Genomic DNA, 20,150 nt, shown 5'->3' on the forward strand with positions numbered 1-20,150 from the left:
ACACTCACTACGCAAACACAACAAAGTTAAACTCGATTATCTCTGTTAATAACCCATTTTAATTATAAATGAAAACGAATAGATTGAGATAAAATTCAACCCATTTAAAATTAACACTCCAAAACAAGATTTATCTTTTAATCTGATTGGTTGTTGTTGTGTTAAATTCCCCGAAGCTACATTATATAAGATAAAAAAAAGGAATTAAAAGTTAGTTGTTGTTGTAACGCTAAAAGAGAAAGGTCTAAACATGTCTCAACGAAATGAAAAGATTGCGATAGTAGGAAGGTAAATTTTAAAACTTTCTTATAAAACTTGTACTTATTAAAAATTTTGTTCATAGCGGATTAATCGGTCGTTCTTGGGCAATGTTATTCGCAGCCGTGGGTTATAAAGTAACCTTGTACGACATAGAAACCTCGCAAATAGTAACGGCCTTGAAGGATATAGAGCAACAACTCAAAACACTTCAACACTCCGGACTTTTACGTGGAAAATTAAACGCATCTGAACAATTCGATTGTATAAAAGCAACTGTAAATCTTCAGGAAGCTTTAAAAGATGCTATATTCGTACAGGAATGTGTCCCGGAAAATTTAGAATTAAAGCGAAAAGTATGGAAAGGTGTCGATGATTTACTTCCCATTGGATCTGAAACGATTCTTTCTTCATCTACTTCGACTTTTATGCCATCATTATTCAGCGAACATTTAATAAATAAGCAAAATATAATCGTTTCGCATCCCGTTAATCCACCTTATTATGTTCCTTTGGTTGAAATTGTTCCAGCACCGTGGACCAAACCCGATATTGCAAAAAAAACGAGAAAAATCATGGAAGAAATCGGCCAAAGTCCGGTTAGTTTAAGTAGAGAAATCGAAGGTTTCGCTTTGAATCGAATCCAATACGCGATATTAAACGAAACGTGGAATTTAGTTGCCGATGGGATTCTAGACGTTAAAGATGTCGATAAGGTTATGTCCGATGGGTTGGGGATGAGATACGCCTTTTTGGGGACTTTAGAAACGACTCATTTAAACGCGGAGGGATTTAAGAACTATTGCGAACGTTATTCGAATACGATTCATGCCGTTAGTCAAACGTTTAAACCTTTACCGAAATTTGAGGGGGTATTAGTTGGGGAAATTGCCGAACAGCTTGAAAAGGAAATTCCGTTGGAAAAATTACAAGAAAGGAGAAATTGGAGGGATGCTTGTCTAACTAAGTTGAGCCAATTAAAAAAGAAAATGAATGAAACTGATTAATAAAAATATATTAATAATTTTGAGTATTTTGTGTTGCCTAAGCTGTTTATTAATGATTAATGATAATTAAAAGATTTATAAAAACAGTGAATTTCACTTATAATGCAATATACAGGATGATTCACATAAGAACCGACACAGAGTATATATCTCTATACTAAGTTGTATCCCTGAGGAGTTATAGGCCTTCAAAGTTGGGTCTTAAACTTTGATTATATATAATATGGATTGAGCTAACTGAATATATCTACTAACAAAAATGTTGCTCAAGGTGAATAGACGCAGATGGAAAGCGATAATGTGAAACTGTAACAAAGATAGATATATTATATGTCAGTACGCTTCTATATCTATCTCACTTCTATCAGTACACCCATTATATGGCAGTACGCTTCTATGCTATCTCGGTTCGATCACCTTGCGCAAGCTATCTCTCTCGTTGGCTCAATCCATATTATATACAGTGTGTCCCCGGATAGGTGAAACGACTCTTATAAAAGGTAAAATTTTTTCGATATTAATTGTCATCTTTTGGGGTTTAGCCCTGCTTGATTAACGACTAATTTTGAACATATTATCAATTATTAAAAAACAAGTGAGCCTTGACAGTGAAAGAAAAACTCTTTTTGTGGCAGGTAAAGTACCTTTTCTGTTTACAGTACGTGAAAGTGTTACTAAGAAGTTTTGTTCAGAATGAAAAACTATGGGCATATGCAAATTTTCGGATTGATCGGCCCACTTTGAAAAAATCCTTATCAAACAATTTTATTTCTAACAAAGACTGCCATGGAAAAACAAAATTGCTTTCCTGTCACTGTTAATCTCTCAAACTGTAATTTAGTAAACTTAAAGTGTTTTTTAAACAGAATGTTAACATTACAGGAAAAAGTTTACGTGATTCAGTGTTATGGAACCGGGAAAAAACCGATTATTGCTTTATTTTGTGAAAAATTTCCAAATACTGCAATTAAAAGAAGTACTTGTTGGCGTTTAATCAAAAGATTTCTTACTATGATTAACTATGATCAACTGTTTTCCTTTGTGGGCGAACACACACTTAATTTCTTGTGAACATTTTCAGAACGGTTTGTTTATTTCTCCCTAATAATCTGAATCTCAAAACAAAAAGTCGTAATAAGGTACTATTGACGAAAATAATAAACAATAGGTTTTATCAAAGTAGGCTGATGAAAATTTGCATATGGCCATAATTTTTCATTCTGAATAAAATTTCTTAGTAACATTTTACCATACTGTAAACAGAAAAGGTACTTTACCTGACACACAAGAAGTTTTAGCTTCAGTATCAACACTCACTTGTTTTTTAAAATTTGAAAATATGTTCAAAATCAGTCTTTAATCAAGCAGGCCTGAACCCCAAAAGATGACAGTTAATATCGAAAAAATTTACATTTTATAAGAGTCGTTTCACCTATCCGGGGACACACTGTATAATCAAAGGTCTTAAATTTTGAAATCATTGAATATCTTCATAATATATTAAGCTACAAAAACCAAATTTGGTATACGTTATGGGTGTACTGAAGGTATTAATTGGTAGCAAATTGAGACCAATTATGGCATTTCAAAGGGTTGATTAAGGGTGATGGTCTCCTAAATTTTGACAGATTTTTTTAACCTCTTGGTGGATTTAACACATTATTGCCTCATTTCATGTGGAATTTAATTCTAAAACTTTTTTTACTCTTATTATTTTTTAAAAAACATTGTCGTTTTCATAGAAAACTCAAATAACTAAAGACACGTATTTCGTTAATGCTACTTAAAATCGGCGAAAATTCAGTAGTCGGCTGTGAAATTGTACGTCAAACTTGACAAATAGGTTATAAAACCTTGTTGTCAAATAATTTTATAACCTATTTGTCAAGTTTGACGTACAATTTCATAGCCGACTACTGAATTTTCGCTTATTTTAAATAACATTACGAAATAAGTGTCTTTAGTTATTTAAGTTTTTTATGAAAACGACAAAGTTTTTTAAAAAATAGTAAGAGTAAAAAAAGTTTTAGAATTAAATTCCACATGAAATGAAGTAGTAATGTATAAAATCCGTCAACAGGTTAAAAAGATCTGTCAAAATTTAAGGTACCATCACCCTTAAGCCCCCCATCGACGGTCGAACATGTTGGGTCCGAGCGGCTCGGCCAACATGTTCGACCGTCGATGGACGCGCTTCCAACATGCTCGACTGATTTGTTGGGTTGGGCGCTCGGCTCGACAGCTATGGCCAACTCGAGCCCAACACCGAGCATGTTCGATCGTGGATGGTCAACCGTCGAGCGGCTCGACGAGAATGACGTCAGTTTAGACATCTTTTAATAGTGTTTACACTACATTGGAGTTACATTGGGTTAAAATCTCTTTTAACGATAATAAGAAGTTTTGGAGCGAATTTATCGATGTTATAGTTATATTTTTTTGTAGTTAATTAACCTTATATCTGTAATTTGTCTACGAATCTATGTTAATCATGGTGTGCTTACCTTTAAGAAGTCGTCTCTGAGAACATCAAAAATAGCTGTGCAATTCTGCCAAGCGTTTGTGTCGATATCGCTCAACTAAACTTCAGGTTTTCATAGCTTCTACCACTTGCTAAAAATTGAAGTGTGGCAACAAGGCGTTCCTTAACAGAAATGGATTCTCTCATATTCTTTTTTTTTTTTTTAAGAAGATTATAAACTCGTTCAAGTAGATCTTCAAAACATTGTTCATTCATGCGTAAATAGTTTCTGTAGTCTTGTGGCTCATTGGTAGCTATTTCAGTCAATAACGACATGTGGCTGAAACTATTTCGCTCTAATAGCCACTTCTTGGCCCACAAACGTGGAGGTTTCCTTTTTTTCTTTCTATTTAAACATATAACACCCGCGCATAGAGCTGTAACCGATTCAAGATCCATCGCACAAATGAGGTCGTCCCAACATGCTCGATGTGAAGTTCGATCGTGGATGGACACACCCAACATGTTGGGTTGGAAGTTGGCCAACATGTTCGACCGTCGATGGGGGGCTTTAATCAACACTTTGAAATGCCTCAATTGATTTTAATTTGCTACCAATTAATGCTCTTGGTACACTCATAACGTATACCAAATTTGGTTTTTCTAGCTTAATTTATTACGAAGATATTGAACTTTTTAAAAATTTAAGAGCCAACTTTGAAGTCCTATAACTCCTCAGGTGTACAACTTAGTATAGAGGTAAGTTACTTTAAATCATCTTAATTTATTGTCCTCTACATGTCCCTGCTCTGTTCCGGTTCTTATGTGAATCACCCTGTACAAAAAACATAAAATGCAACATGTCAATATAATTTGACATTACAGTAAAATCTCGATATAACGGATATAACACAGTGTCCATTATAGCTCAATAAAAATATACAATAATCTATCGTTGAATAACAAATAAAATTAGATAACACTAGATCTAGAACTAGAAACATTCCGTTTAGCCATATCTCTGTTAAGATGGCTGATAGGTAGCGCTAGTTAGTATAAAATATCACTATGTTGCATATTTTTATTGAACTAAAACTAGAACTAACACTAGACCTAGAACTAGAAACATTCGGGTTTAGCCGAGCGTCTTCAGTTCTAGTTTTACACCGAGGGGTATTTCGCAGGGGAATTTTGGTGTACAATCTTCAGGAATTAGTAAGGAATTAAAGGAATTAGTGTGGAATTAGAGGAATTAGTGGGGAATTTGGGGAATTACTCTGGAAATTAGGGGAATTAATAAGAGAATAATGGAATTAGTAGGGAATTAGTGGGGAATTAGTATGGAATTAGAAAAAAGATTGCGCAAAATGGCGTCGTGTAGCATAAAACTGTTAACGCGTGATCGCCCTCTTTGATTTTGGTTCTACAAACGCATGGGTGTAGTTATTTCCCTGTTTGCATAAATAAATCGAGAATAGTGGTATATCACAAGTGAGAAGTGACCGAAAATTTACGTGAAATTTAAGTGAAATCCGAAAATTTACAAAATGTTACCAGCACACCAACAGGTCCTACTTTGGATGGTCGAATATTTCAAAAAGAAAAGAAAATCACACAAAAAAGAAATTCAAGCATCTGTGCCGAGATCTGTGTCTAGTAATCAAGAAGGGGCTCCTAAAAAGAGGGCTAAAACTTCTGTTGAAAATTCAGAATTTTTAAATGAAGAATCTCCTGATGAATTAGACAATCCCCAGGATAATCCCAGGGGGATTATTAATCAGAGACCTGTCGTAAACCGAGCCGTGAACTTAACAGATGAAAATGCTTTAATTTTTCGAAATTTGAAGGCGTGGGCAAAATCGAAAGCAGAAACTAATTTATGGGAAAAGCTTCAGCATAAATTTGATGATATTAAAGTTGTAACTTCGTTGGACCAACATGACAGTATCTTCTCCAAAGTAACCTGCTTCTGCAACGCGACATACAAACTTCCCAAAATACTTAAACCTGGATGGATGAAGGAGGAAGCTAAAAAATTTGGCATCAGAATTATGGGATTTTCCTCAGACGGCGATACTCGGCTTTTAAGAGCTATGCATTTAAATACTTTGAAGTCTCGTTTAGCACCTGAATATAAAAAAAATAACAAAACAACCCCAAAAGATTCTGAGCTACTCCACTGCAACTTCGAAAAAAATGATGAATGTTATGTACAGGACACCACCCATATTTTAACAAAAATGCGTACTCGTTTCCTAAAATCAGGAATAAATTTGCCAATTGGGAAATACACTGCCACCTCTAGTCATCTCAGGGAATTGATCTTAAAGGTTCCAAAAGACAAACATCTCTTGACAGATTCTGATCTCAAAAGTGAAGACAAGATGAATTTTGCATCCGCAGAAAAAATGTGCAGTTTGATAGTAATTGAACAACTGAATAAGGAAATTCCGCAAAGTGAAGGTAGTGTGGCGTATCTTAAGCTAATGTACTACATCGAATCGTCGTTCTTAAATTCCAGCACTGAGTTGGGTACTAGATTATATCGCATCTGGTATGTTGTATTTTTTACTAGGATCTAGAGAGCCTGGATTCAAGGAAAAAAAGAATATAAAATAACAGATAACTTTTTAACCAGTAATTGTTACCTTTGTATCGAGATGAACGCCCACGTTTTGATTAAACTAATATGGAAGCTTAAAAGCGGTGAGTTAAAACTAGAGATGTTCAGTATCGGTATTTTTGGTAGCCAAGCATGTGAATCCTTATTTCGGGCTGCCAGGTCCATGACCAACAATAATAGATTTTAGTACAAAGGATATGCTAAACCGAGTTGAGAGAATTAAGACAACAATTGATACAATAAACGATCTTAGGGGAACTTTTACATTTCCAAGGGAAGACAAAAGATTACAAAACAGCCTGAAGAAAGAAAATTTACCACGTGAAAAAGAAATTCTCAATTTGGATATCAAAGCTACAGTTGAAGAAGCTTTACAAAATGTCATAGAGGGCATGAAACAATTTGGAATCAATGCACAAGAAAATGATTGGAAATATATGCAAGTACCGTTAATAAGACACAAACAAAATAACGAAGTAACACAGGAGAATGAAGACATTGACGAAGACGACGTTGAAGCTGACGAAAACCCCGAAAAAAATGAAATTGACCAAGATGTGGCAAAAACGAATAATATCAGTAATGATGACGATATAGTTATGGACGAGGTTATGGACTTAATTTCTAACGAGAGTTCTAATGAAGATCGCGAATGTGATAGTTTGGGAACGAATGCTATAAGTTTAAAAGACTTTTCCGAAAAAGTGCAAAATGTATCGGTAAAATCACCATATGTAAAACTCATTGTCGGTAAAAATTCTTCAATTATTAAAAAGTCATCGTACTGCTGGCTTTTAGATCAGTCTAACGGTAGACTAAGTACTGACCGATTAAAAAGATTTATAGACAGTACAAGAAAAATACCGAGAAAAACACCTTTCAAAAATTCCCTGCCGACCTCTACTAAACAGAAGCTACCCATGGATCAGGCTAGTGGCACAAGCAGTGACTCATCCATTGACTCAGACGTGATGGAACTCGATGACTTCGATGATATGGAGGAGTTATCAGATGAGATGTTATCGTGTAGATCAGAAAATGTATCGGAAACTGCCGGACTTGAGATACTCTTAGAAAACTGTTACGCGATTTTCTATGACCAATCGTAGTTTATAGGTCGGATAATTGAAGATAGAGGAAACGCACATTATAAAATAAAGTTTCTGAAAGCAGAGCTTGACACATTTATTTGGCCCCGAAAAGAAGACATTGATACCGTTCATAAAGATTTTATTTTTTACGGTCCTATTAATTTAATTGGTGGCGGCCCATTTCAAATAAAACGGGCAGACCAACTTAACATTAAGGGCAGATATAAAGCGTTTAAAAAACAGTAATTTTTTATTTTTGTTCAATAATATTATACACTAGAAAAATTATGTTTAGTTTTATTATAAATAACCTGTATCTTTATGTAAAAATAAACTGTTTATTTTTTCTAGCTTTTTTACCAACTTCTTTTATTTTAATTCGTATACTACAAACACATATGCTTGATTTATTTTACACCATTTTGTGGCGTAGTTCACTTGATAGATTTGGTGAATTACTAGGTAATTAGAGTGGAAATTAATAAAATTAGGGGAAATAGTAAGGAATTAAGGGAATTAGTGAAGAATTAGAGGAATTAATAACAAATCTGGGAATTAGTGTACTAATTTTGTTCAACGGTTTACCCCTCGTTTTACACTAACACTATCACTAGAACTAGAATCATTCTGGTTTAGCTGTTTTGAAAGATGTACGGCTAAATCCGAATGTTTCTAGTTCTAGGTCTAATGTTAGTTCTAGTGACAATGATAGGTAGCGCTAGTTAGCATAAGAATCACTATGTTGCATTCTTTAACGCACGGGTAAACCCAATACTTTCTAGTTCTAGGTCTAGTGTTAGTTTTAATTGTTATTCAGCGTTAGATTGTGGTATATTTTTATTGAACAAAAAGTAAAACTAACACAAGACCTAGAACCAGAAATATTCGGGTTTAGCCGTAGGACGTCACCTTTTCCAAGCAAAACTTTTCTTTTGCAAAACTACCCAATGCCTGTACTATTAAGTTATGTTGCTTTTTATGTGGAATATTGCAAGCACATCGTAGTTTCGTAACTATGGTACTACATTCATATATTCCGAGTTATACGAAAATCCCGATATAAATAAATAAAGAAGGCTAGAAACAAAGAAAAATCAATAAAACTAGAAATGTCTATTTACAATATTTTTTAATAAAAAACTATGAATAAACTATTTTACATATTTTCTTTTATAGGTAAGTTTTAAAATGGTTCTAATCTTTAAAAAAAAAGTTGTAATTTTAGTTTTATCACATGGATTCCCCACTGAAACGACTTTTAATATCTCAAACACAACGAAAAATCCTTCAACCAGCTTAATAATAAAAAGGCAATATTCAAAACCAAGAATTGTTAGTAACATTTATCATTCAAGTCCCGGATTTATGTCTCCAATAAATCCCATGGAAAATCTTCTCCTTTACATCTTACTTTCGGCCGGAAAAGAAATTGATGATGAAGATTTTCCGAGAGAAAGTGAGCGAAAACGATCACCGGATATCTTTTCGGACGCATTAGGAGATTTAGTTAACGGAAGTAAGGGTGTTTTTTCAAGGATTGATGAAACGTTTAGATCCCCTCGCGAGACTTTCACGGATTTAGAGATCCATCCACACCCGATGTCGCAAGAAGGAACTTGCATGTGTTTTAATAGAATTATCCGGACGAGATCTAATCACCACTTCGAACCAATTTTACATCCAAAAATAACTAGAGAAAAAGTAATAAAAAGTGATGATTTAAAAGAGAAAAAGAACGCTAACAGAATAAAAAAGGGCATGGATGAAGGAGTGAAGGTTAATTTTGAAAATTCTACTCAAAACACATCATTTGGTGGCGCCGTTAGGATCTTGAGGGTTTCCGATTTAGATGGAGATGAAAAAATTGGAAAAACTACCGAGGGGAATATAATAAATGGAAATTTTTCTAATTTAAGTAAAGTTGGGGATGATTTTGACGAAATGATTTTGGAGTTACAACGTACATCTCAAAGTGGAGATGAAGCGTTGAAAAAAAGGGGTAATGCGGAGAGGGGGCCACCTCCTGTGAGTTTATTATTAAAGTTAAATAGTTATTATTAATGAGTTATTACGTCTCTCAAGACGGCTAAACCCGAACGATTCTAGTTCTAGGTCTTGTGTTAATTCTAGTGATGGTGTAAAACTAGAACTAACACTAGACCTAGAACTAGAAACATTCGGGTTCAGCCTTGCGTCTACAAACAATGAAATTCACCGTATTTAAAAACAGTTGTAACGTAATACCCAAAATTTTCTTTTTATTAGTGGCTGGAGAGTTTAAAATCGCCAAAAGAATTAAAAAAATTTTCGTATCAAAAAGATGTAAAAGAAAAACGGAACGAATCCACTGAAAAAGTCGACGATGATGGGTATTATTTTTTATTCTATAGCGGTGGTACCGAAAACCGTACCACCGCTAATAAAAATGATTCCAAACGCGACCCAAAAATCGGTTTTGAATTTGCAAATTTTTTAAGAAAATTACAAAACGTTAATTACGACCCTTTAATGGTCGATAACGATCAAAATGTAATCTTAAATATTATTAAACGAGATGATAATGAAACTGGCCCAACACAAAAAGAAAAGGAAGAAGCACCTCCGAGATCAAAAGAGAAAAAAAGTGATAATGCAACCTCAAATTCAACTTTATTTCCGGACGATTACGAAGAAGACGGTGAATCACCACCGGAAGGGAATCATGAAAAACAAAGCAATACTTATTTATATTCAGTAACACTTCCAACAGCTTTATGTAAGAAAAAATTAATTTATAATCTCACCTGATTTGTTTTTATTTCCCCGATTTTCTAGGTATCATTATTTTAATAGTAGGTATATGTATCTTATCGAAACCAGCTGGTCGATGTTGTGAACGTTTTCTTCGAAATCCCGATCAACCTTACCAAGAGCGTGTAATCAAATCCCGTGGTGCTTCTCCAAAGGGAAGTGGTCGTAATAGCAAGGTTTTTAAAGCATCACGGGAAGACTTAAACGATCAAGTTCCTCCTCAAGGAACTTACTATGGTAAGGGACCATCTCCTCAACCACCGGAGCGGCATAGTGTTGTTGGTTTTGGAAATGTTGAGTGGCGAAAACATCCAGGAAATGATTATAGTGGCCTAAAAGAACACGAAATTATTTCAGTTATGGATGATAAAGAATATGAAAAGGAAATTAACAAGAATAAAAATGAGGAAAAAGCCGTTCCTTTTGGTGATGTTAGAATTTAAAAAAAAAAGGAAAATGATTTTCTATTTTTATAATTTATAATGTTAGTTATTTTTTTAATAGTGATATTTTTTAATATAATTTAATTTTTTTAATACGTACTTTTAAAATTAAAATTTTTTCTTCATTCTAACCTAAAAATCAGTTGAAATCTGTATTATTGACATTTAATTGTCCAAAATTCCGATAGATGGAGCTCATTAAATAAATTAAATTTTTTTTAATTCTTTATTTAGGCACTGAATCGTTACATTTTGGTTTGGATACATATTTTCGTTTTTAATAAAATCACATTTTATCCATAAAATGTGGTAAACCCGTTTCATTTCTACGCTTTGTTAAAATGTCACACCCAGTTTCGGTTACTAATAAAGTATGCTCAAACTGAGCTGAGAATTGTCCATCTGCAGTAACCGCAGTCCATTTATCAGGCCACATTTCATCTTTCCAAGTTCCCATAGATATCATTGGCTCAATAGTAAAGCAATGTCCTGGTTTCATTACTCCAACTGCTCGATTTTCTATTAAACAGTAATTAATTATAATTTATAATGGTTATAAAAAATTATCTTACTAGCATAATGAGGAACATTCGGGGCTGTATGAAACAAACGATGTATTCCATGCCCACAATAACTCCTCACAACTGAGTATCCATTAGCTTGAGCGTGTTTTTGTATAACATTTCCAATTTCCCTATATTTTTCTCCCGGTTTTACCATTTCAATGGCTTTCATAAGACATTCGTGGGTTACTTTAACAAGATTTTTGTGTTTCTCAGAGACATTTCCAACAAAAAACGTTTCATTTAAATCCCCATGGAAACCATTATGATACACAGTTATATCAACGTTACATAAATCCCCATCTTTTAAAGGTCTAGTGTCGGGTATTCCATGACAAATAACTTCATTAACAGAAGTACAACAAGAAGCTGGAAATTGGTAATAATTCATCGGAGATGGATAACAATCCCTTTCGAGACAAGCCTCATGAACAATCCTGTCTATTTCATCGGTTGTTACACCCACATCGCAAACCCTTGCAGCTTCATCAAGTACTTCACGCCCCAATTTGCAAGAAACTCGCATTCCCTCAATTTCTTCATCATCTAGTATTTTAATTTGACTAGATCCTTTAACAGCTTGTTCAGATAATGGGAAACCTTTTGGATGATCAGCATAATCTGGGCGAGGGATACGATCGGGTACGGTCCTTATAGGAGTTTGAGGAAACGGTCTTAATTCTCCGGTAAAATTGTAATGGGGCCATGGATTATACCCATTTTCTTTTTTCCCATCAACGGCTTCACCCTCTAAAAATTAATAACGCAACGCTCTATACATCCAAATCTGGTTGACAATACCTGGTCGAATCTGCTTGAGGAGCCAAGACAGCATCACTTTACTTACTAGCTAAAGCGTGGATGATCTTGTGAGTTTTCCAGTTGCCCTTAAAACACTCCTGGCTACAGAAAAACGACCCTTGAATACCCAACTGTCTACACGTGGGACATTGAAGTTTCGCCGGCAAATTACAACCCGGACTTTCGCACAAATTCGAACTTGACATTTTTTTTAACGAGTTGAGGTTATGTTGGCTAAGAGTGCTATTTATACGATTTCAGATATTTCTATTTATAAAAGTACACGTAACATTAAAAATTAAAGTTTGATGATCTTTTGCACTTTATTTATTTATTCTTTTAATCCGATTTATGATAATTGGTTTTAACGAGGAAGTTATCGCATTGAGGTTAGGTAACTTTTTAAAGAAAAATGTGGCCGATTAAATAATTATTAAAAAAAATACAGAACGTTTATTTAAAATTAGAAATGATTTGGGATTTTGGATTTTTATGAGAAAAATGATTTTAAATGCAAAAATTTAAACAATATTAAAAAGGAAGTTTATGTTGGTACTACTGAAATAATTAAAATCTGAAGTAAAAGAAATTTAATTAAAAATGTTATAATAAATGTATTGTTGTACAAATAATGATATAAAGGGCGATTTAGTTATTAGAATTTGGACGAGAAAATAAATTTGGTTGTTATAAATTAGGAATCTGTATTGTCGGTAATTATTTTTTAGAAATGTCAAATTTGAAAAGTATCCTGATATTGTGTGGATTTAATCATAAAATATTGAATAATATTATTAAGAGATTGGCGCAATTTTTTTTGGTGAATATTATTTCAATAATTTGATATAATAAATTATTTTTTATTGGATATTTTTAGGTTATGTATTCTAAAATGACAGCTAATGTCATTTAAATTAGATTTTTATTGATTCAATTATAATTCGATATAAATTTATTCTTATTCATCGAATATAAAAACGGAGCGGTTACATCAGACTCACGCACACACACGCCCGGTTACAATAATCAATTCTGGCCGAAAACTCGAACCGGTACGTCTCGAAATTCGGTCGACGTACGTTAAGAGTCTCAAGAGCTTAAAGTGGGCAATGTCGATGGCCTTTACCAGTCTGTGCGTCTGTTGGCAGACTGGCGATGGGGCCACCTTCTCTCTCATCTTCCTCGTCATCACCGTCACCTTTTCCTTCTTCTTTCCTCGTTCTTCGGCGACGGCCTGACGTAACCGAACGGCCAAGGAAGTCGCCGGGATAACTGGACACCATCAGTCTGCTCGGCAGTTCTTCTTTGCCGGACGTAGAGTATTGTTGAGCATTGAATCACACGTTGTTGGCCGTCGCGACGTCGGTTTCTTAGCGCAGAGTGATGTACCCACGATAATAATTGATTTGATAAATATGATCTGAATTTAAAGAAAAAATCCTGGGTTACGGACGACCTTTGGAAGGTAAGATTGAATTTTATTCAAAAAAATAATGTTATCTTCTATTAATTAAAGGTCACGCATTTTTCGTCTTTTTCTTTCTTTCCCTTTTTTATTTCTTTCCCTTTTTTTTTTCTTGTCTTCAGCCATTATACAGGGTACGGCGTTGACATAACGGACAGCTGTGGCTGGAACCCGACGCAAATGGCATTGGCTCGAAGACGGTACGAGTCTTTTACATTCCGACGGCTTTTCTTATTATTTCCGGAAATTTTCTATATACATCGAGAAGATGTCCGAGATCCTCCTGCTTCTTCGTCTTGTTGGTATCCTAACCAATTTATACCGTTATTAATATTGCGTTTCACTTTATCCGAATTCAATTACCGTTTTATCGTCGACAGAAGGAAGGCAAAAAGACCATCTAGATAAAATCCCGGCACAGTTTTTTCTATTTCAAATAATTATTTAAAAATTATATATATATAATTGTTAAAATGAAAGGGAAATTGAATTTGCATAGAAACCTTTCCGCGGTTTAAAGCAATCTCGTTCACTTTGAGGTCGTAAAACGCCACCAAAAACGAAGATCAGATCTCGTCATTCGAGTCGTTTTCACTCTCGCAATCTCTCAGACATGCAAATTAACCGATTAATTAATCGGTCGCGAACAAAATCGTACGAATTTGAAAAGATTATTTCTTTCTTTCTTCGTTGTCCTGGTAACCTATTTTGGTGTTCTGGAGATTACGCAAAGAACATCCTGCAGAGGTACGAGGAAGACGTTTAGGAGCCTCTCTTAATACACAGTTACTAATTAAAATAACAGGATTGGCGATCGTGTGTCGCCAGTGCTATGGTGTCTGTTGCCTTTCTTAACGCGTGGCAGCACGTGTGCGAATGCAGAGCTGCCTTTAAAATGAGTGTGGCATCCAACGGGATGATGATCTCAGATCTTACTTCGAGAAAACTTAAACTTGAAATTTTTTTTATTTTAAAGATGCGGTTTTCTTTTTTAATTACATTTTTTTTACCAATTTTACTAAATTCTTCCTTGGTTGTTTCAGGGTAAAAGAAAAAAATGCGAAATTCATCACGAGGACTTCGAAGGTATACGTTTTGTCTTCTGTATTGGTCGTGTTTCGTTAGTTTATTTACGGTGAGTAACACAAAGTTATTTTATTTATCATTTAACGGTAACATTATTTAGTCCAATTTAATTGAAATGCAGATCACAGACCAAACAATAACCACATTTGTAACGATCCATTTCAACCTTATTACATTTTAATTTCAAAAATTGATTTAATTAATTACGGGGTATTAATAGTATTATTTCCTGTTTGTTAATCGTTTGGTAATCCGTCAGGATTGCGCTATTTCATCATGTTCTCGCGACCGCGCTGCTGCTTTCTTGCGCAGAACCGGCGGTAGGTCATCGGTCAAACGCGTCTTGGCGTCGACGTCCAACAATTTCTAACGGTCCAACATACATATCTCACACGACGACGACCAAAACGAAGGCGACAATTCCAACCTAAAACCTTCTTCACAAACAAAAAGGAAAAGATTTGAATTCCAAATGAAATTGAATAAAGTTTAACTAAGTTCTTTTTTTTTGTTGTCGATTACTAAACCATACCGGATGGTGTAATAATATAACGATCTAACAGTATTTCCGGTTAACATGAGCTCATTTCTCTTCCTACTTCCGTTGTAAAGATAAATGGTTTTAAACTAGTCTTATAGACGTTTATATAATCTTAACTTCTTGTTCATATTCAATTTTAACTTCAATGGAGGTAGTTGGAAACGACAAAAAAGTGTTTCCTGTCGATGATGAAGCACTTTGCAATGTTATTTGGGGAAAGAAAATGTTGTGCACAAAACGTTGATGATCAGGTAACACCTTAATCATTAATTCTTGTATTTTATACGCTATGGGCTAACAATGTTCACGTCTCCATATGTAGAGTAGCTGAAAAACAAGTAATATTTTAAGTTTAAAAGTTTGAAAATAAATAGAAAAAAGGTAAATAGTTGTCAAGTGAAAGCAGAAAAGAACAATGTTATAAAGGTACCTTTGTGTAATAGGCAAGAAAACCACCAGGATCTATTAAAACACAATTTCTTGTGTCTGGTGCTAATGAAGCTGTAAACAGATCGAGTTTTGAGATAATTGGAACCTTCATCACATGTTTGTCAATCTGGTGATCCATTTATATTCGATAGGGTTTCTGATACTCTCCAATGTTCAATGGGATATTCATAAAGAGTAAAATTATGGGGTAATAAACCAGACACCTAAAAAAAATCAGGTTATATAAGAGTACACAGACTTACAAAAAGTTCTCTTTTAGAATTCCATGTTTCATAATTTTAACGAATTAACATGTTCAGAAGTACATTCGATTATAATTTCTAGGAATTTATCATTAAATTAATCGATACAAAACTACTAAGTACAAATTAAAACTTGTGCCTCTCATAAATTAATTTCTAGTGACAACTAGAAAAAAATAACCTCAAAATAGTTTTAGTTATAACCACATTAAATCGTCGTAAATAAGTTGATTAAATTAATTAGACGTAACAAGAACTAGTCTTTTCTTAATGTAAAATGGAAATTATGAAATTGAAATAAATTGGGAAACACAAAATGACATAAATAAAATCGAAATTGATAGAAATGTCAGTTATTGCAACCTCTAAATAATAAAATTATTTTAAAACGATTCGATTAAAACGATTTTGCTTTATATTTTATGTTTTATTTTAAAACATGATTAATTTTTAGTAATTACACTAATTATTTAATGTCTTTTAATTAAAACTTTTAATTTATTCGAATTAAGTTAAATTATTAATACCAACTTAAATTAAAAATAAAATTACAAATTTTTGACATAAGAAATAACCTTAAATATAAAAATTTAATTATTATTTAAAAATATGTCTAGAATTGTTGGTTTCAAGGAAATACAATTTTTTCAAATAGAATTATACCGAAAAGACCAGTTGGTGATCGCAGACCGAGCGTTGATAATTGCGGCTCGCGTCCAATTAACCGCTTGTTTATTAACGGTTCCGGCTAGACAATGGGCCGCGTTTATCTCTAAACTCGGCTGCGCGAACTTCTTGCGGAGCAACCGTTTGTGGGTCGACTTTACGTCCGCCACCGTAAGGATTTCTCCATCGCAACCGCAACGATTAATTACGTGAAGTACAATTAGTCGCGCGAGTCTTATTAGAATACGGCTGCGAGGGCATTGTATTGCTCACCATCGTGTATGGACCACTTGGCAAGCGATACGTTGCGAATTAGGACGAGATCGAGAGGCGAGAGTTTTCAAAAGATGATCCACGTGGCCCATTTTTTTACTATATTCTTTTTCATTCTTCCTTGAGATTTCAGATTATGTATTAACGTATTCGTTATGCTAATCACTTTTGGTTATCGCGTGGATGTTAATTTAACGGAGTAGAAACACGCCTTGCTAAAATAACTCATAAAAAAAGAATTGTATGGAAAATAAGATCATAAAAAATTTTACTTTTTTAGAATTACCTAAAAAGTTATTAATAGTTATTATAAGTACTATCACTAGAACTAACACTAGACCTAGAACTAGAAACTTTCGGGTCTTTTGAAAAAATGTTTGACGTTTCGGATGCCATGTTGCAACCTTCTTCAGAAAGAAGTTCAAAGTGACACGTCGCATATTTTTATTGCACTAAAACTAGAACTAACACTAGACCTAGAACTAGTGTTAGTTCTACTGATAGTGGTAGTGTTAGTTCTAGTTTTAGTTTAATTACCACCGTCCGTGAAAGCCTTCGTACTTATAATAAATGTGAAGTTAGCTACATAATATGTTTTTAGATTAATCATTTAATTTATTTATAATTTTATTTTTAGTTAATAAAATGTGGAGATTTATGGCCAATGGACAAACCGGAAGATATGCCATCAATTCAATCATTAGAAGTAATGTGCGGAAAAGATCACATGGACGTTCATTTAACATTTTCACATCCATTCGAAGGGATTGTATCATCAAAAGGACAACACGGTGACCCACGGTGTGTTTACGTGCCTCCATTAACCGGGCAATCATCATTTTCGTTCCGAATCGCGTACACAAGATGCGGAACAAAACCGGATCTTCACGGTCAATTTTACGAAAACACCGTTGTCGTTCAATACGATAAGGATTTATTGGAAGTATGGGATGAAGCGAAAAGACTGAGGTGCGAATGGTTCAATGATTACGAGAAAACAGCGTCAAAACCACCGATGGTTATTGCCGATTTAGATGTTATCCAATTGGATTTTAAAGGTGCTTATTGATTTATGTAAATTTTTTTTTGTGAAGAAAGAAAGGAAAGAAGGAGCGTGTGGTTGATTTGTATGCAAGTTTAGAAACGTTGAAAATAACGGGAAGTACGCATTAACATGAGTATGGTGGCGTATTAATTGATTGTTTGATGTGTGTTCAAGGAATGTTATGAATACTAAATTGAAATGAAATATGAATGAAACACCTGTATATCCCGTAAAATGAATAATGATTATTTTTTTTAGGGGATAATGTTGATTGTTGGATGGAAATCCAACATGGAAAAGGTCCGTGGGCTCCACCAGTAACTGGAATAGTTCCGTTAGGATCAACTTTAACTTTAGTTGTAGCTATAAACGATTATAAAGGTAATTAAAAAAAATCCTACCCTAAAAATTAAATATTTTTTAATTGATTATGTTATTTTTTAGGAGAATTTGATATGCGAGTAAAGTCTTGTATAGCATCCGATGGTGATAACCACATAATCGAATTATCCGACGATAAAGGATGCGTTTTACGCCCGAAAATGATTAGCAGGTTCTTAAAAGCGCGAGGAGTCGATGATAGAGCCTCAATAATTACATACGCTTTCTTTCACGCATTTAAATTTCCCGATACTCTTAGCGTACACATCAAGTGTAAAGTGGAAGTTTGTCGTCACGGATGTTTAGATCATTGTCAAGATCAATTAATAAATGGTGTGGGAAATGATTTTGAGGATCATTTTAATTCGATTGAAAGAAAAGATACGAATAATAATAACAAAAAGATTGAGGACGATAATAATAATGTGGCGTCTATTGATATTGGAGCTGGTTTTCCATCGAATGGAAAAAGTAATAAAAAAAATAATGGAAATAAACGATTTTCGAGTGATGTAGGAAATGAAATTGCTGCACTTCCATTTAAAGGACCATTTCCGCATGGACCCCGACAATTAGAAGAACAACAAATTGGAACACCAAGAAGTTTATCGGATTTATCTGATACAACAACAATAAAAGAAGATACAATTAACGAAAAAATTAAATCTCGTAAAAAACGTCATCAAATTTTAGATAGGAAAACGAGAAGTGCTGATGTTGGAGTGTCCGGTATTTACAAAGTTATATCCGAAGCGGATTTAGCTTTCAGTCCCGATGCTAAAACTGAATCGGTTACGATATTTCAAGGAAAAATTCGCGAAGAAGTTATTTATGGAATTTGTATGCCCGTTCCCGGTTTTAGTGCATTATTTGTTATGATTGCGATTTCTGCTGCCGTTAGTACATTAGTAGCTGTGTCTTTACTCTATCGGTATCAACTCCAAAAAGAAAATTCAACATCGGGGAGACAAATAATTGAAAGTCAAACTTTGCAATTATCGACGTTTACGAATGTTATGAAATTATTTAAACACGATAATAATAATAAGAATGGGGTTAATTTACAAGATTTTAAAAATGGGAAGGTTAAACAAGAAATAAGTGAAATTGAACAATAAAAAAATTATTAAATGGCTAACCTAAAAATATTATTTAGCTAACTTCATGTTTATTATTGACATTAATGACGTAAATTATAACCTAAAATTAGTTTTTGGGTTAACCATTTTTTTATTGTTTAATTTTGAATAAATCTTTTTTAATAATTTAATTTTATAGGATTTAGGTGAAAATGTGGGCAAAAATGCAATAATGAAGATGACAATGTAAAAAAATTAAATAAAATACCTAATTTATTTTTTTCAATAATTAATTTCGTTTTAATCATTTTCGTTTTTAGAATTTTAGATTAAACTCGGGATATGGTAGAAATAAGAAGAAAATCTTGGTCTTTATCTTTTCCGCATCTCCAGTTCCTAATTCTTGTTGTAAATAGAAATTTTACGCAAAAAAAAAGATTATTTCAATTTCTCTTTTTATTTTTAATTTTTTCGTTGTTTAATTTCGAAAACTTTCATTTAAGACTTGTACATATTGTACTTTTTTGTATAGTATTACTTGTATTTTGTATTTTTGCTTAAGTTTTTTTTTGTTAATTAAAAAGAGTTAAAAGACATTACACCTCATTGTTTAAAGTTTAAGATGTTTAAATTAAAAGATATTTTTATTAAAATGTATTAGATTAGAGTAGGTTGTAAGATTTTTATGAGATAACGTGGATTTAAAGTTAATCTGCTTAATTTTTTTTATAAAAAACATATCACAGTATTACGTTTGTTTATTTAAATTTCGTTCTTTTCTCGAGATAGTATTTATTGCAGTTATTATAATCACGTTTATAATTATTTTTTGTTTATTTTAATCGATAGCAAAAAACCTGTAATAAAATGATCAAAATGGAAACT

At 33.4% G+C, this 20,150-nt stretch overlaps 4 protein-coding genes and 2 long non-coding RNA genes across 10 annotated transcripts; 3 read left to right on the top strand and 3 right to left on the bottom strand.

Moving 5' to 3' along the window:
- On the top strand, window positions 1-1,283 carry LOC111416084 (beta Hydroxy acid dehydrogenase 1). The gene is made up of 2 exons (XM_023048031.2): window positions 1-288; window positions 344-1,283. Exons 1-2 carry the CDS (start codon window positions 251-253, stop codon window positions 1,263-1,265), a joined length of 960 nt encoding a protein of 319 aa, XP_022903799.2. The 5' UTR covers window positions 1-250; the 3' UTR covers window positions 1,266-1,283.
- Window positions 1,284-3,934: 2,651 nt separating this feature from the next.
- On the bottom strand, window positions 3,935-10,311 carry LOC139429239 (uncharacterized). Its single transcript, XR_011639903.1, has 2 exons — window positions 10,224-10,311; window positions 3,935-4,561 (listed from the first exon to the last, which is right to left on the bottom strand). It is a non-coding gene; the product is annotated as an uncharacterized lncRNA (long non-coding RNA).
- Window positions 8,506-10,772, top strand: LOC111416088 (uncharacterized). The gene is made up of 4 exons (XM_023048035.2): window positions 8,506-8,616; window positions 8,666-9,465; window positions 9,706-10,195; window positions 10,255-10,772. The coding sequence occupies exons 1-4, from the start codon at window positions 8,583-8,585 to the stop codon at window positions 10,671-10,673; spliced, it is 1,743 nt and encodes a 580-aa protein (XP_022903803.2). The 5' UTR covers window positions 8,506-8,582; the 3' UTR covers window positions 10,674-10,772.
- Window positions 10,773-10,874: 102 nt separating this feature from the next.
- Window positions 10,875-12,438, bottom strand: LOC111416089 (methionine aminopeptidase 1). 2 transcript variants are annotated; one of them, XM_023048036.2, is made up of 3 exons: window positions 12,084-12,438; window positions 11,246-11,986; window positions 10,875-11,192 (listed from the first exon to the last, which is right to left on the bottom strand). In XM_023048036.2, exons 1-3 carry the CDS (start codon window positions 12,241-12,243, stop codon window positions 10,960-10,962), a joined length of 1,134 nt encoding a protein of 377 aa, XP_022903804.2. In that variant the 5' UTR covers window positions 12,244-12,438; the 3' UTR covers window positions 10,875-10,959. The 2 variants fall into 2 exon arrangements, with proteins under 2 accessions (XP_022903804.2, XP_022903805.2); XM_023048037.2 differs by having other exon boundaries at window positions 12,038-12,220.
- Window positions 12,439-12,940: 502 nt separating this feature from the next.
- On the bottom strand, window positions 12,941-16,163 carry LOC139429241 (uncharacterized). Of its 3 annotated transcripts, none has more exons than XR_011639906.1 (4): window positions 16,003-16,163; window positions 15,560-15,782; window positions 13,866-15,456; window positions 12,941-13,809 (listed from the first exon to the last, which is right to left on the bottom strand). It is a non-coding gene; the product is annotated as an uncharacterized lncRNA (long non-coding RNA). The 3 variants fall into 3 exon arrangements; XR_011639905.1 differs by lacking the exon at window positions 16,003-16,163 and having other exon boundaries at window positions 13,866-14,454; window positions 14,513-15,456; window positions 15,560-15,996; XR_011639904.1 differs by lacking the exon at window positions 16,003-16,163 and having other exon boundaries at window positions 15,560-15,996.
- On the top strand, window positions 14,556-20,148 carry LOC111416093 (zona pellucida domain-containing protein miniature). Of its 2 annotated transcripts, XR_002706478.2 has the most exons (5): window positions 14,556-14,637; window positions 17,398-17,818; window positions 18,064-18,186; window positions 18,250-19,511; window positions 19,586-20,148. XR_002706478.2 is itself a non-coding variant. In XM_023048040.2 (4 exons), exons 1-4 carry the CDS (start codon window positions 14,560-14,562, stop codon window positions 19,302-19,304), a joined length of 1,677 nt encoding a protein of 558 aa, XP_022903808.1. In that variant the 5' UTR covers window positions 14,556-14,559; the 3' UTR covers window positions 19,305-20,148. The 2 variants fall into 2 exon arrangements, 1 of the variants encoding a protein (XP_022903808.1); XM_023048040.2 differs by having other exon boundaries at window positions 18,250-20,148.
- The last annotated feature ends 2 nt before the right edge of the window (window positions 20,149-20,150 follow it).

This window comes from Onthophagus taurus, chromosome 3, assembly GCF_036711975.1.
Source record: "Onthophagus taurus isolate NC chromosome 3, IU_Otau_3.0, whole genome shotgun sequence".
NCBI classification, from domain to species: Eukaryota; Metazoa; Arthropoda; class Insecta; order Coleoptera; family Scarabaeidae; genus Onthophagus; species Onthophagus taurus.

Bases quoted from the DNA above. Each gene is read 5' to 3' on its own strand.
- LOC111416084 (XM_023048031.2), top strand. From the start codon at position 251: ATGTCTCAACGAAATGAAAAGATTGCGATAGTAGGAAG. The intron at 289-343 runs GTAAATTTTAAA...TTTTGTTCATAG, and splicing joins AAGATTGCGATAGTAGGAAG to CGGATTAATCGGTCGTTCTT.
- LOC111416088 (XM_023048035.2), top strand. From the start codon at position 8,583: ATGAATAAACTATTTTACATATTTTCTTTTATAG. The intron at 8,617-8,665 runs GTAAGTTTTAAA...TTGTAATTTTAG, and splicing joins TTACATATTTTCTTTTATAG to TTTTATCACATGGATTCCCC. The intron at 10,196-10,254 runs GTAAGAAAAAAT...CCGATTTTCTAG, and splicing joins AACACTTCCAACAGCTTTAT to GTATCATTATTTTAATAGTA.
- LOC111416089 (XM_023048036.2), bottom strand. From the start codon at position 12,243: ATGTCAAGTTCGAATTTGTGCGAAAGTCCGGGTTGTAATTTGCCGGCG. The intron at 11,987-12,083 runs GTAAGTAAAGTG...ATTAATTTTTAG, and splicing joins GATCATCCACGCTTTAGCTA to AGGGTGAAGCCGTTGATGGG. The intron at 11,193-11,245 runs GTAAGATAATTT...ACTGTTTAATAG, and splicing joins GAATGTTCCTCATTATGCTA to AAAATCGAGCAGTTGGAGTA.
- LOC111416093 (XM_023048040.2), top strand. From the start codon at position 14,560: ATGCGAAATTCATCACGAGGACTTCGAAGGTATACGTTTTGTCTTCTG. The intron at 14,638-17,397 runs GTGAGTAACACA...TTTTATTTTTAG, and splicing joins GTTTCGTTAGTTTATTTACG to TTAATAAAATGTGGAGATTT. The intron at 17,819-18,063 runs GTGCTTATTGAT...TATTTTTTTTAG, and splicing joins TATCCAATTGGATTTTAAAG to GGGATAATGTTGATTGTTGG.